At 39.7% G+C, this 14,238-nt stretch overlaps 1 protein-coding gene across 20 annotated transcripts in view; it reads right to left on the reverse strand.

Moving 5' to 3' along the window:
* Positions 1 to 14,238, reverse strand: part of SYNE1 (spectrin repeat containing nuclear envelope protein 1) — a 316,411-nt gene that overhangs the window by 160,472 nt on the left and 141,701 nt on the right. For all 20 annotated transcript variants that reach the window (XM_080389669.1, XM_080389663.1, XM_080389667.1 and 17 more), the window contains 7 exons: positions 13,612 to 13,817; positions 12,389 to 12,544; positions 10,861 to 11,152; positions 9,990 to 10,162; positions 7,605 to 7,914; positions 5,142 to 5,306; positions 3,517 to 3,873 (listed from right to left, as the gene is read on the reverse strand). In XM_080389669.1, the coding sequence (XP_080245795.1) occupies positions 3,517 to 3,873; positions 5,142 to 5,306; positions 7,605 to 7,914; positions 9,990 to 10,162; positions 10,861 to 11,152; positions 12,389 to 12,544; positions 13,612 to 13,817 (1,659 nt within the window). The remainder of the gene's footprint in view (positions 1 to 3,516; positions 3,874 to 5,141; positions 5,307 to 7,604; positions 7,915 to 9,989; positions 10,163 to 10,860; positions 11,153 to 12,388; positions 12,545 to 13,611; positions 13,818 to 14,238) is intronic.

A 14,238-nucleotide genomic window follows, 5' to 3' on the forward strand; every position in this document is an offset into this window, starting at 1 on the left:
CACTGCTGCACTGGAAAGACTCTTGCTTTGGAGACAGATAAGCCAAAAAAGAAAAAAAAAAAACAAACCAACTTTTGTTGGCCTAGCTTATGTCACTGGGAGAGGTGTGATAACCACTCCAACAAAAACAGTCCTTGCTGACGTCCACAGCATCTCCACTGCAGAACCCCACCAGCTACTCCAGCATAAGAAGCAGTGCAGACCTGGCGTTGACTAGAAAATAAATTCTTCAGACATTCCCTTAAAATACCAGGGAGAAAAGAATCTTCCAGCTTGTTACACTCACCACAGCAGAGGTTCTACAACACAGGCGAGCCAGAGTCTTTGGCAGGTATAGATTAGTCTGGCTAAATCTAAGTGCCAACTGGGAAGAAATTTACAATATAAACTTAAGAGAGAGATCATATGAAAGTGACGATAGATTTGAACAAGAACATAGAAGTGGGCAAGGGGGTCTCCACATCACGTTTCTGAATATATAAAAAAAGGATGACTGAAAACATACATAGTAATTAGTTTGCAATAACAAAATTGAACATTCAGGAAAGATAAAAATGATGCACACAAAAATATATGCAGAAGGTTTTCAAAATATCACAATCTACAGAGATAAAGATGCTCACTGAGGAGATTTTTCACTGTAAAGTATGAATTAACTCTGAAATAAACAGATATCTCTTTGTGTAAATCAAAAGTAAAAATAAATACTAGCAAGGGTCTAGCAAGTTGATCAACAGCCTTGGTAAGGACAGCAAAGGGACAGATGCCAGGGATTCAGCTCATGTATCTGCTGCTCACAAGCAACTTTGCACTTGCTTCATATCCTTTTTCCTGAAAAAGTCTGCAGAACCATAAAATTAATTTTTTAAGATCTATGTCATGCACTTTTGAGCTGGGGGGGTGGGACGGGGAGGGGCGGAGAGAGAGAGATTGCTTCTTGGTAGTATCTGAACTGCCAGGAAAAAACCCACAACAATCCATTCTGGGAAAAATAAAATTACAAGCATGTATTGGCTGTGAATAACGGTGGTTTAGACCATAATCACAGCTTGATTATATTAGCATTACTGAAATCTGTTTGCATTTATCGATCACAGGGAAGCCCTGCAAAATTAAATCTAGAGATATTACAGATGTATTATGTGTATAAAATTTCACGTGTTCTTGTGAGTATAGAAATGTATTTTACTATGGCAGATTTTCAGGACTCCTCTGATTTACATTATTCATGGTCATGTTACGGATTTTATCTGCTTTGAGTCACTCATACATCAGAAATCTGTTCAACCATAATTAAGATACTCTGAGGGTAACAGAGGATGCTGTGGAGTCTCCTTCTCTGGAGACATTTAAAACCCACCTGGATGCAATCCTGTGCAACTTGCTGTAGGAGAACTTGCTTTAGCAGGGGGTTGGCCTATATGATCTCCAGAGACCCCTTCCAACCCTGACCATGCTGTGATTCTGTGATACTCAAAACAGTCACACTGCAGTTTGTTTCAATGCCACATAAAGTAGTGTTTGAATTAAGTAATTATGTAATCACAATGATGTTTAGAAAAAAATGTTATCTAACTACTTTTTGTTTATCTTACTTTACGTTAAACTACACACAGGATTATATTTTTTTAAAGCACTAGAACAACACTGGCTGTTACTTAAACACAGGATGTCACAAGTTGTGTAGGGCAAGAATCAACATAATGAAATAATAACAGCCTTTTTTAAAAAAAGAAAACATCCTAAAAGTAGCACATAGTTACAATTGCCCGTTTCCAATGAAATCTTTCCCTTTCAATAACTACTAATAACTAATAATAAGATCATTCTGATGACATACGGCTTTAGTCACAAACCTATTAACAAACAGGCACACTAACTTGCAGTACAGGGTGCATCTAACTACGGCAATTTTCCATACAGAAACACTGATAGCACTGCTGCAGACACTTGGACTTCATTTTGAGTCTGACAATTACCAAAATAACCAGAAGAACTTGTTGAATTCCAAGTGTGAAATCTGCTGCACATACCTAAAGGAACAGAGCTTGAGTATAACACAATAGCAGAATGAGCTTGCTAATTCTGAGAATTAGGAAATGCATTTTTAGTTCATGGCCTTGGCTTACATGGCAACAGAATCACTGTGAGACAATGGAAATGGCAAGCTGCAGTGCTATTTTACATTCACAATAGGATCTATCCCTGGGGTCCAGAAATGGAAGGATTACTGTCACATTTCCTCTACTATAAATAAAATTACATAGTAGGGCTGTGCATAGTAAGTCTTGAGATTCCTCTCTATTCTCCTTATTAGCCAAAGTTTACAATTGTCTAATCTAAATAAAGTGTTGTTACATTGAGCTCCAGTAAATACACAGTATATATGCTACTAATAAAAACAATATCCTTGAATTTAGTACTTCTCCATTTATAGAATAAAACACGTCTGGTTGCTACATGCTGGTGACAAGTCTGTTCCTTTCCTTTTTAAAACACTTATAAACATGGAAGCCTTTGCATATTTGTGCCATTATTTGCTCCAGCGTAACGTCAGCTTTGTTACTCCTGCAGACACATACTGGCACTGAAGCAAGCAGGCTTCATAAATCCGTATCAGGAAATTCTGTGAAAAGGGAAGCCACAGAAATAACTTGGCACAGTTACTGGAGAAGGAGATTCACTACCTCAGTTCAAAGAGAAGGTGTTCTGGGGTATTTCGTATATTTCTTCAGGCAAGGGGCCAGAAAGCAGGCATCACACCCCCTTCTCTTCCTTTACTGAAGCTGCGTTATTGCAACACAACCCTGGAAAGTGAATACTTGGTATCTTTTCTCAACATCTGTGATTCACAGTAGTCGAGAAACATACAGATATCTATCTCAATTGTTGTGATATATATATATAATATGTGTCATACGTACATGTGGAATTTTTTTGCTGAAGATCATCAGGAACAGGAACAACCTACTTCTCCAAATTCCACTGCACTCCATAGCAGAGTCATTAGTAAGTATACTGGTTTCTAGTATAGCTTCCTTAAATATTGGACAAGATCTCAATGTCCATAATGTGAACGATATTTCAAGCAATGGAAAGCAGAAGCTCACAATGGTCCTGACAAGTTACAAGAAATGGCTCCAGCTGCTATTCGGCTTTTAGGACATGTTTCACATTTCCCTGATCAAGCGCTACTCTGCCTCGAAACACTAAGCAACTTGGAGGAGCAGTTCCGAGCTGGAGTTCTAGCTCCCCCACCTCCCCAGAGGCAAGCTAAGATCTGGGCAGCATCTGCTAAGCCCTGTACAGCTGAGGCCAAGGAGAGCAACATCTTGTGTAAACGCTGCTCGCCAGGATTACGGTTACAAAACAAATTTGGAAAGCTGGGACTTGGTATTTTTCACAACTACGTTTTATTATTTTCTACTCGATAGGCTCGCTTGGCAGAAGCTGTCTGCCCACAGGAACCGTGCCTTTCCAACCGAAAAGCTGCTAGGAAAAGAGAAGTGGCCTTACTTTCTCCTTGCGCCAGCTTTCTGCCACCTCGGCGTCGGTGTGCCGGCCGTCGGGGGGGGCCAGGCTCTGCGCCCAGGCGGCCAGCAGCGCGCCGAACCGCTGCGCCGCCGCCTCCAGCTGCGCGACCTGCGCCGCGAACTCCTGCTCCGACAGGGCCATCCGGCTCACCACGTCCCGCAGGCTGCGCTGGCTCCGCACGGCGCTCTCCTCCCACTGCTCCCAGTCCGACCGCAGCGCCTGCATCTCGGCCGCCAGCAGCTGGCACCCGCCGGCCGTCGTGCCGCGCCGGGCGGCGGCAGCCAGCGACTCCACTCGGCCCAGGCGGCCCGCGCCGCTCTGGCGGGACTCCAGCAGCTCCTGCAAGGCGACATGGCCGGGGTGAGGCGGGCGGGCAGCGCGCAGCCTCCGCGCCGGCAGCGCCTCCGGGCGGGACGGGGGGACGCGAATCCCCGCGCGGACCGAACGGCGCCCGGCCGGTGGCCCGGGCCCAGGGGCGCGACAGCTTCTGGACGCCGAAAATGCTGTTTAGGTTAAGAGGCGGAAACTGTAACTCTGCTTTGACATAACGCTGGGACGGAGCTGCTCACAGCAGTTCTTAAAACACAACTGTGCCGCTCGGGAAAAGCGTTTTACAGCCTACCCGTGATCTGTGATGGGCCGGAATTGGTTGCACATGTCTTTCTTTTTTCTTTTTTCTTTTTTTTTTTTTTTTTTTTTTTTTTCCCTTAAGCGAATTCCTTCTATAGTGCCCTATTTTAGTCTCACATGCTGCAGGGGAACTTTGGGAGTTTTCAGCTTCAGAAGCCGGAGAATTTAAGTATCACCCAAAAAACACTGCATGCCAGAGTAATGTTGGTTATCCTCGTTAGACTTACATGCTAGAAACTATCTCCTCCCTTTCCCATTTTATACACGGGGAGGCTGAGCACAAAGGAGACTGAAAAACTATCCAACAAATCTGTACTTTGATCTCGAGTATCCTGAACCTTCATCTAGTAGGCTGTTCACTGTCCCACACTCATGTTTAGGAGCAGAGTAAAATGCTGCTAGCGTGGGTATCTGAATGTAAACATCAGGCACCAGCAAAAAAATACGCAGTCTGCTTTAATGTTGCACTCAGGAATATGTAACTTGCTTGGACACCCACATGCCAGGAACAGATGCCAGGGTAGGGAGAGTATACACAGGGAGGCAGCCCATACATTCCACCGAGTTTGGGGAGAACAATCTTTGCACTTCTTTATGCATCTCCATTTCATGCAAATCAGGAAGGGCTATTTCTGACTTTGACTCAGACAAATGGAGAAAGCATATTCGGGGATGAGGACAGAGCAGTATTCATTAATCAGCTAAGCCACATCCTTCTGTGATGCCACTGGGCTTCCGCTCTTGCAAATTGTTTCCGTGTGTGCTGTGGCTAACTCAGGTCTGACTGTGTTTTTACTCCATGAGTTTAGTATGGGAAGGGAGGCGAAAACAAAACAGCTTAGAAAGCTTGCTTTCAGCTCACTGAATCACCATTTCAAATACACAAAGAACAAGATCCCACAGCTTTTTGGCTCTGGCCTATGTTAAAGGACAGGGTCTGAATTGCAGATGAAATCACGAAAGTTCAGTTATCTTACATTGAGTTTGGCCAGCTTTTTCTGTATGGTTGATGTATCTCCAGATGCATCTGACCAGCGGTGCAGCTCTTCCTTGGCATAATGGAGCCAGTCTGTGAATTCATGCACGGCATCAAGGTACAGCAAATGATCCTTCACAATATCTTCCACTTTCCTCATTTTCTCCTGTCATTCAGATGGGGGGAAAAAAAAAAAAAAGACGACCATTAAAGTGCTTAAATACTGTCCTGGCTGTAAGCATGCAGGTACAGAGTGCTGGTCTGACTCCACGGTCAGAACAGAGCACAGCTTATAGCAGCAGAACACAGTGCTACACTGCACAAGATTTGGTTCAGGTTGGTCTGGACAGGCATATTCTGCTGGAGCAGAAGATGAAGCCTTCTGAAAGTGTATGCAAAAATATACTTTTAACACATCCTTTAACATAAAATGTATCCTTTAATAGGTATCAAAGCTGCAGCTATACAACTCTGGCATGCTTTTCCTGATACACTCTGGAGAGGGTCTTGCAGATAACCCATGAGTCCTCCCAGGGAGCAGCATGCTGTCAGAAAGTTAGAAGCACCAAGTCTCTGTAAATGCTAAGCAGAGTCACAGAGATGTCCTGTATGAAACCCACAAAGGAGCACTTCTGCTGTTCTAAAGTGCAGAATGTTCTTATGGTGCCGAGTCCCATTTTAATCATCAGATCAGAAGTGGTCATTGCCCCCAGCTACCCGCCTTGCAGCCCTGGAGGATGCTTTCCCTGACACAGACATGTAACAGCTTCCTGGCTCCATCTTAGATTTTTAACGTAAGCTTAAAGTGGGGCCAGTTTACCTTGCTATGAAAAGGTGAAACAATGTGCTGATCTAGATTTGCCTTTGATCTGACCAAATAGATTTATTATTACATTCTTGTGAGCTAACACTCAGAAATGTTTATCAAAACTAACCAAAAGTGAACTCAGCTAATCAAACAGCTTTTTACTCCTGTGTAGGTACTCTAATCTAGTCCTAAATGTCTTTAAACCAGTTTCAAACTTATCCACTTATAAATCAAACTCCAGCTATTTTTAACTTATAATAACTCAACATTCAACTAATGGTTTTAAAAATTAAGTTAGATTAATAAGCCCCACTGTTCTCTCTGAAAATGATCATCATAATTTCTCAGAATGTGTCAGACTAACTAGACCACTAGCACCTCAGTTTCATGTTGCTTACACCAAAATATAGCACCAGCAGAGAGAGAGCATATAGGCAAAGTGCAACTTCAGTTGGTCTCTTCTGGTGGCAATGGCTTCTGTCAGTGGCAGTCACTGCTGTTCTCTCCCCAGGGAACGACTGCAAAGCTGTCTGTCTTGCTTAAGAAATTACATTTATCGATGCATGCTGATTTTAGGAGAACACTGCCATGCTGACTTACATTCTTTTCACGCAAGTTTAAAAGCATTGTACTGAGTGAGTCAGTAATCTTTGTATTGCTCCAGGTTTAGCTCCACTGAAGGGAGCAGAGTTACACAAGGATGAAACAGTGCTGAATCTCTAGAAACCAGATTCACACTCTTTCCAGTAAAAAAACAACAGAGAGAGCAAAAGTTCATCACAAAAAGAAAAAAGTGTTTGAATAGATGATAATTACAGAATTCATATGCCCTAGGTTTAACATTTTTCTCAACATATAATTTGTTAGATCTTCCACTAATCCTTTACTTTCCTTTTTTTTTTTTTTTTTATTACAGACTACAGATGAACTACCTACAGGCAATCAGCACTATTCTCAACACTTGAAAACCTGAATCACACTTCTATCAGATTACTGAATTTATATACAGTGTTTACTTCAATCTTGCATTAGCTCTAATTATGGGGCCTTTTCTTGATGCAAACCTTCCCATTAGCTGAGAAGATTGTAACACAGAGCTAGTGTCACTGTCATGATCTGGTTGGCAGAAAGGCTCAGTGAGCTCCTGTATGTTTCCCTAGAAACCAAACAGAAAACTCATATGGCATGTGCAGTGCTTGGTGGCTTGAAACAACACAAAATACGGGCATGTATCTTTCTGAAAATAGGATTCTCTTTCTGATAATGTTTTCTGCTCAGGCAGACATTTCATTCTTACTTTTCTAGGTAAAAAAGAAGTGCTAGGAATGAATGAAAAAGAATTAGATGAAAATAAACCTGGAAGAATGGCAGAAATACCATTGTATATATGATATTAGGAATAAAATATATGTCCTTCAGTTTTAAAAACTCATATCCATACCAGTTTCAATTCCCAAGACCTTTTTTTGCATTCCAGTGAATTTTAATAAACTATATCCAACTTTTTTATTACACCCAACCATAACAAAAGGCAAGATTATTCAAATACAGTTGATCCTTTAGTTACTAAAAAATTACAAAAAACAAAACTGTAGCTATATATACAGACATCAAACGTTTCATTTACTTGAAATGGAGTTCTTGCCTTTATCTTACCTTGGCTACAGTTGTGATGTCATTAAACTGCATTTTTAGTTGTTCTTGAGCTGTTTCTCCAAAAGAATCATCCTCTGTTTTCTCATACAGTTCCATAGCCTTTTCAATGAGTTGCTGTAAATCACTAGAGTGATCCTCGATTTCAGAAACAATAGCCTGGAAGTGGTCCAGCTGAGCAAACTTCTCCTTCAGACCAATCTGTGGTTCTAAAGGCTGTTCCACTCTGTGATCCAGTTTCTCTAACCACTGCTCCAGCTGGTTTTTCTTTTCCAGGTACTCATTCCACTGGCTAATGACAGAATCTAGGCAGCTTACATTAAAAGAAACATACACAGTACAGATGAGAACTTTTGAATAGTCTGAAAAAAAAAGGAGCCTGCTTATACCTTAATTTTTACATTATATGTAGCCATATATAGCATGTTTAGAATGTGCTTTTTCCTCAGTCTTGCTTTAGTTTTCTATGCAATTTACATCCAAGTTGTTCTAGAATAATTCTTGTGTGGTTTTGGGATACTACATGTAATAACCTGATACAACTGCTTCCCTGTAACAGGTTACATGAGCTATCTGTCTGTCTCAGAATAACGAAAAGCACATTTCAACGTCTGTCCAGCAAAGTAAAATATAGAGCGTTACTGGAGTTCTTTATGATCGGAGCAATAAAATGTACAGCAGCCTATGAAATTATTGACAATTAAGAGATATTCTGGTGAATTTTGGAAGAACAAATCAATTATAAATAGTCCCATTTACAATTTATAAGAAATATTCTCTTCCGTTATATATTGCTCCTCCTAGCAGACCACCATATTTTTCTGGGATTTATGTTGAGGAATGTAATTCTCATTCCACTGAACTTTATGATAGACATAAGTGTGGTATGGATTTAATTCAAAATGTAATGGTCTAACCTGACCTAAATAATATTTTGTGACAAAAATTGGGTGAAAATAAGAATGCAGTCTTAAAGGCAGTTCATTATAATTTTCTACATACAATTGTATTACAATTTTGAAGTAAGAAAGTGGCACCACTTTCAATTGAAAAACTCCAATTTACTCACAGCTTGGCTCCCACCATTGACAGCTGACATTTAGGACCCCGATGTCCTAGTACTCAGATTATCTAAATTACAGATCTGTGACTTTTCTGATGCAGACCTATGAGTTTTCTGATGCAGGGGAAATTAGCTTTTATTGGAGAACTAAGGAAGAAGGATCATGCAGAAGTCTGCCAAGGGCCCATTTCTGTCCAGTAATGACTGGGATGATGGAACAGAGGGGTCTTGTAAAACCCACAAATGAAAACAACCAAGAAGTGGCTGCAGCTAGTTTGGATGACAGGATTTAAATGTATATCGGATGTTCTTCAAAATAAATTTTAAAAAGATGGAATTTGATGATGAAAATAATGCTTTACCTAGGAAGGAGAAATCAGGTCGACATACAAATATAAAATTAGAGATAACTGCCTATGCTTAGTAATGTTGAAAAGGATTTGGAGAGAGCAGAGGATAAGGAAGTTTTTTAAATTTAAACAAAATTCAGCAATATGATACTATTGGAAAGAACGGAAAATCTTATTCTGGAGTGGATTAAGAAGGATGTTATATGAAGCAAACGGAAAGTGCTGATACACTATTCAGAATTAATATGGTCTCAAATATAGTAAAAGGTCAGTCCAGTTTCAGTTATTATCTTGTTAAGAAAAATGTAGACAAACTATTGACAGTCTGCAATCTATTGAAAAGAAACAAGGATAAAAGAGGTTCAGAAAGTATTAGTACTGAGAAACCAAAAAAATGTCTCTCTCAAACACAGATGATGGAAGCCTTCAAATTCATAAAATGCTCTCACACAGGCAATAAGAAAACCTTTCCATTTCTACTGAGGTTAAGACAAGAAGAAATCAATATAATATGCAAGAAAGATTATTTGGAGTGGATATTAGGATATTTTCTTGGTTGTTGTTTTTTTTTTTTGATTAAAAAAAACATAATGAAAGACAGAACTGAGAAACCTTCCTAGAGTTTTGTATAGCGAAGGTAGATAAGTATCTGTCACATGTTCTTGGTCCTGCCCAAGTACAGGTTCAATAACTCAGGAAGCTCTTTCTAGCTTTTTCTCTGTATGAATTTGTGTGATTTCTATTTATTTTTAAATTACTGTCAAGTACTATCTCATATGAAAATTAATCTGATGGGGTCAGCTAATCTTTTTTACAGAAGGATGTAGCTCTTTCAGGTAATTTTGATTGTCTCTGATGATGCAACTTTCCCCTTACATACCAGTAATGAATGAATGGATTCCTATGTCCTGTAAGGTACCACTCTTTGCAAGCAAAGATGGAAGGTCTGACTTGTGTTTTTCCAGGGAGTTTTACCTTTGCCAGTTCACCGAGGTGCTGATGATGTCATTCCATACATCCTTCAACGTCTGTAGCTCAGCCTGTATCACCTTTTGTCCTTCCTCATTGCTGCTTCTAAGTGCTTGTTCTCCCTTGCCAATGGCCATGTTCAGCTTAACTTCACCATCACCTTTGAGTAACAGGATCTCCTGTGAGGCAAAATAAGGCAAAATACCAAATGTAACCTGCTGAGGTGAAAGCTGTTATTCTTTCAATAGCGGACGTCATCTTCTCTGAGCTCATTTATTCTTGACAGCCATGCCCAGTATGAATTCCTAGGCATATTTTCTTGTAAGTGTCTGCCCCTTGCTATGTGCAAGTGATCCAGCAGTTTTTCCCACAGCCATAAAGGTTTTTCACTGCATTGGTGATCCTAAAATATTGCTCACATTGCAGTAGATAACAAGCAGGTCAAGCACTGCATAGAAAGACAGCACTGCATAGCTACAAAAAAATCTCAGGAAAGCCCGTGGTGGGATCTCCTGCACTGATGACCTTCCCAGTAGATGTTTATTCCAACCTGTTCCTGAAGACATCCTGTGACAGATATATCACAGCCTCTCTGTGTCAATTATCCCAAGGCTCCATTAGAAAGCTTTTTTGGACCTGAACACACATATTCATAGTTTGTTATTCCCTATTAAATGTAATACCTGGCACCTGTCTCCATTAAACTTCATCCTGTTTTTCATAGCACACCTCCCAATTTGTCAAGATCACCTTCAATTCTAATCCTCTCCTCCATAATGATAGAAAGAATAAAATATGAAAATATTCACTTTCTACAGATGTGGCCCACACCCAGTATTAACCTTGACACAAAACCTCTAGCTGTATCCTTTTTTACCTGAATTTGTGTCAGTCGCCTCTCTAGTGTGGCTTTGCTACCAACAGTGCTCTCTGATGATGCCAGTTTATCTTGAACCTCTTTCACCCATGACCACATACTCTGCAATGCCTCCTCCAAAGTCAGATGTTCTTGGAGTGCAAGCTGACATGTTCGCAGCTTCTCCTTGACAGTTTTGACCATGTTTTGATAGTTGGTGAAATGTTGAGAAGCCAGGCGCACTTCCCTCCCTGCACCATGGCCTTCTTCATTTAAAGTCTGTGCCATTTCAGACAGCTTATCAAAAGATTCCCTGAAAGAAAATAATGAGACTGAAAAGCAGTTTCAGAAAGCATATGATATTGTTATAGCAACTATCAGAAGTTATGAAGGCTGCTGACATAATCACCTGCTCCACCAGTGATAGAGTTCATAGTTAACAGAAAAATGATCTGGGAGAGACAGAGAGGAAATACAAGCAGTGTGTATTGATTAATATCTTTACTTGTGTACAGAGCCATTTCTTGCAGATTTTGGTATTCAAAATGATCACACCAAAACCTTTGTGTTGCATATTTAAATTAAAAGCTAACTTAATTTTCTTTTTCACTGTCAGACTTTCCAGTTCTATATGAACTGCTACCTTTTTGTACCTCCCAAAGCTTCAGAGAAGTTCATAGTCTTTGACACAGGTAGGAAGGCATGATGGAAAGGTCAGGCCATTTCTCCAGGATTAGACACTGACTCTGGGTTCAGTACAAGGGTCAGTAAAAGGGATTAAAACTCTGGGTTTATGCAGACTCAGTAAATCTCTACTGGATCACCCTTCCCGATACCCTGTGAATACAGGGAATTTACACCAAACCAAAATGTCTTGCATCAGTCCCAAGGGGTTAGGCAGTGACTAGGTGTTCCCTTAGCATGCTGTGAGGCATGAAAAACTGATTACTATTTCTGTTTCATCTTCACCAACCTAACAATAAAAAAAGAACGTGAAAAACCACTGTGTACTAAAAAAAGCAATTACTCCATCATCAATTGGCTAAGTCTGAATTCTAGAAAAGATTCCACAGGCAATGTGGATGGTATTTGAGCTCTTTTATAACACCAACTATATGAGAAAGGGGTTTTCTCCAACCTGGTTGGCTCTGAGTGTTGCAGGACAGAAAGTATGAAAAATTTTAAAATGCATATAATGATAAGTTTCATTTTTACTATTGCTTTTACAAGCAATATTTTTAAGATTTACTTTTACATGCAATATTTTTAATATTTTAAAATGATGATTATTATTTTTCAGTTTCCATTTATTAATGAAGCAAGATAAACTTTTCCAAATAAGAAATGTATCAACATCAAATTTTGGACCTGGCTTCAAATTCCAGTTCCCTCAAAACTGGAAGTATCTGGATTCAGCCTCTTTGCACAAAATATATTACAATACCTTTTTCTATCTTTCGCAAACACACTTTACCCCAACACTTTAGTTTCACTGTTGCTTTAGCAGAGAAAAAAGTGAGAGTATTTTAGGAAATGCATTTCATACTACCTTGAATTCAGTAACTCTTCCAGGAAATTTTCCACTTTCTGCACCTCCTTTTTCTTCTCAGGAACAAGCTGTTTGCTCTCTCCAAGTGCTTCTGTGCTTATTCTTTCTTCCATGTCATGTAGCCACAGGCCAAGTTTTTTGTGCTGATCTTCAAAGCTACAGAACAGATAAATACTCCCTTAAAAATACTTCTCAGGTGGAGTCAAGTTAGTAAGAAGTTAAGTTGGTTCTTTCAATATTCACAAGACCAGGAAAATAAAGGTAGGTATCAATTTCATGCTTCAAGAATAAGAGTTGTACACAAAACATAACTCCACGGTGACTACTAATCTAAAAATATTCAGCAGCTCTCTAAAAATGTTCAGCAAAATCATGGGAACATGAACAGTGAGAAAAGACGTCTCCAAAATTTAAAGTGACAGTGCTTTTATTTATTACTAGATTCAATAAAGTCAAACTAAAATAAAGTTTTTTCTAAATTCTTATAATTTAGTGTAAGATTAAAAGATGGGTTCAAATGGGCTTTTAGTCAGTATTGACACTTACAATACCTGAAGCATTGTGCTTTCAATCTCTCCAACAGAATGTAATTGGAATCCTGAGCACCCAGAATCCAGCAAAACAAGTTCTGGCCCTAAGTGTGAAGGCTTTTTCCTTACATGAAGGCACACATCTCATCTTGCTGTTTTACCCATTAATGCTACACTAACTTTGCTTTTAACTAGCCACAGTTTTGAACCTAGTTATACCTAAAAATATTTGGAACTCCCCAAATTCCAGCCCCAAGTAATAATTTAAGAGTGTTTTCTTATTAACTCCTTCATAAATACATCCATCTGGAATGGGACAGGACAGATGCATGCTGTGTAAAAAGTGTACTATCTTCAAAGCCCAGGGCAGAACTTGGAAATTCATCACACATTTTCCTTTCAGGAAACTGCATTTAAATTACTGAGATCCCAACTGCTGATTTAGGATTGCATGAGCTACACAGATCTTCCACATATAAGACCCTGATCTTCCATTGTTTAACCAAATCAATACCCTTGGAGCAAGACCTGTTGCTTTGTTTTCAGCAAAGAACTTCATTTTCTCTTTAATATTTGCAAAGAAATAAGAAAACAGGACTAGAGTAACTGGAAATCATTTCAGATTGTGCCCTGTATTTCTGCAGCTGGGCAATTTCATGCAGTCAACAGCTTTTGACTACTGGTGTTACTCACCTCCCCAGGTGTGAGGCACAAGCTTCCAGGGCCTTCTTATCATTCAGACACTGGTTGAGGAATTCCTGCAAGTTCTGCTTAGATTTCGCTATTTGCTCCTGAATTTGGCTCACAGCTGGTTTGGGTAAGCAAGCATACAAACCTTCTCCTTCCTTGCAGGCAGCATCTAACATGTTCTGTCCCTCACTAACAGAATCCAGCACACTCTGTGTAACGAAAGAATACAGTTTGAACATGCAAGATTTAATAACTAAAGATAAGCAATATTTCTATTAGAAGTGGTCAGATTTCCCCAACAAGATGACAGCCATTTCTGGCTATGGAAAAAATTTTTAGAAAACAGTTCAAATAAAATTTTATTAAGTGGTGCTAAAATTCACAGAGCTCAGTTTTCCCATTTGGTCCCAAGGCAGTCCTGTCTTTCTCTGGATAGTTTAGTTATGTCCTGAAGCTGTTACACGTTTCAGGAATTAGGGCTGTTTGCAGTAGGTGTCTGGTATTTGTGTTCTGTCCCATCAAAAGTCTACACAGTTAAGATTTGACATATCAGTGTTAACCTGAAAAACTGAATAAGCAATATTATAAGAAAAAATGGGAATAGAAAAAGAAAGAAGGGGGTAAAGGAAA

Source organism: Falco punctatus (genome assembly GCF_963210335.1).
Source record: "Falco punctatus genome assembly, chromosome: 5".
NCBI lineage: Eukaryota > Metazoa > Chordata > Aves > Falconiformes > Falconidae > Falco > Falco punctatus.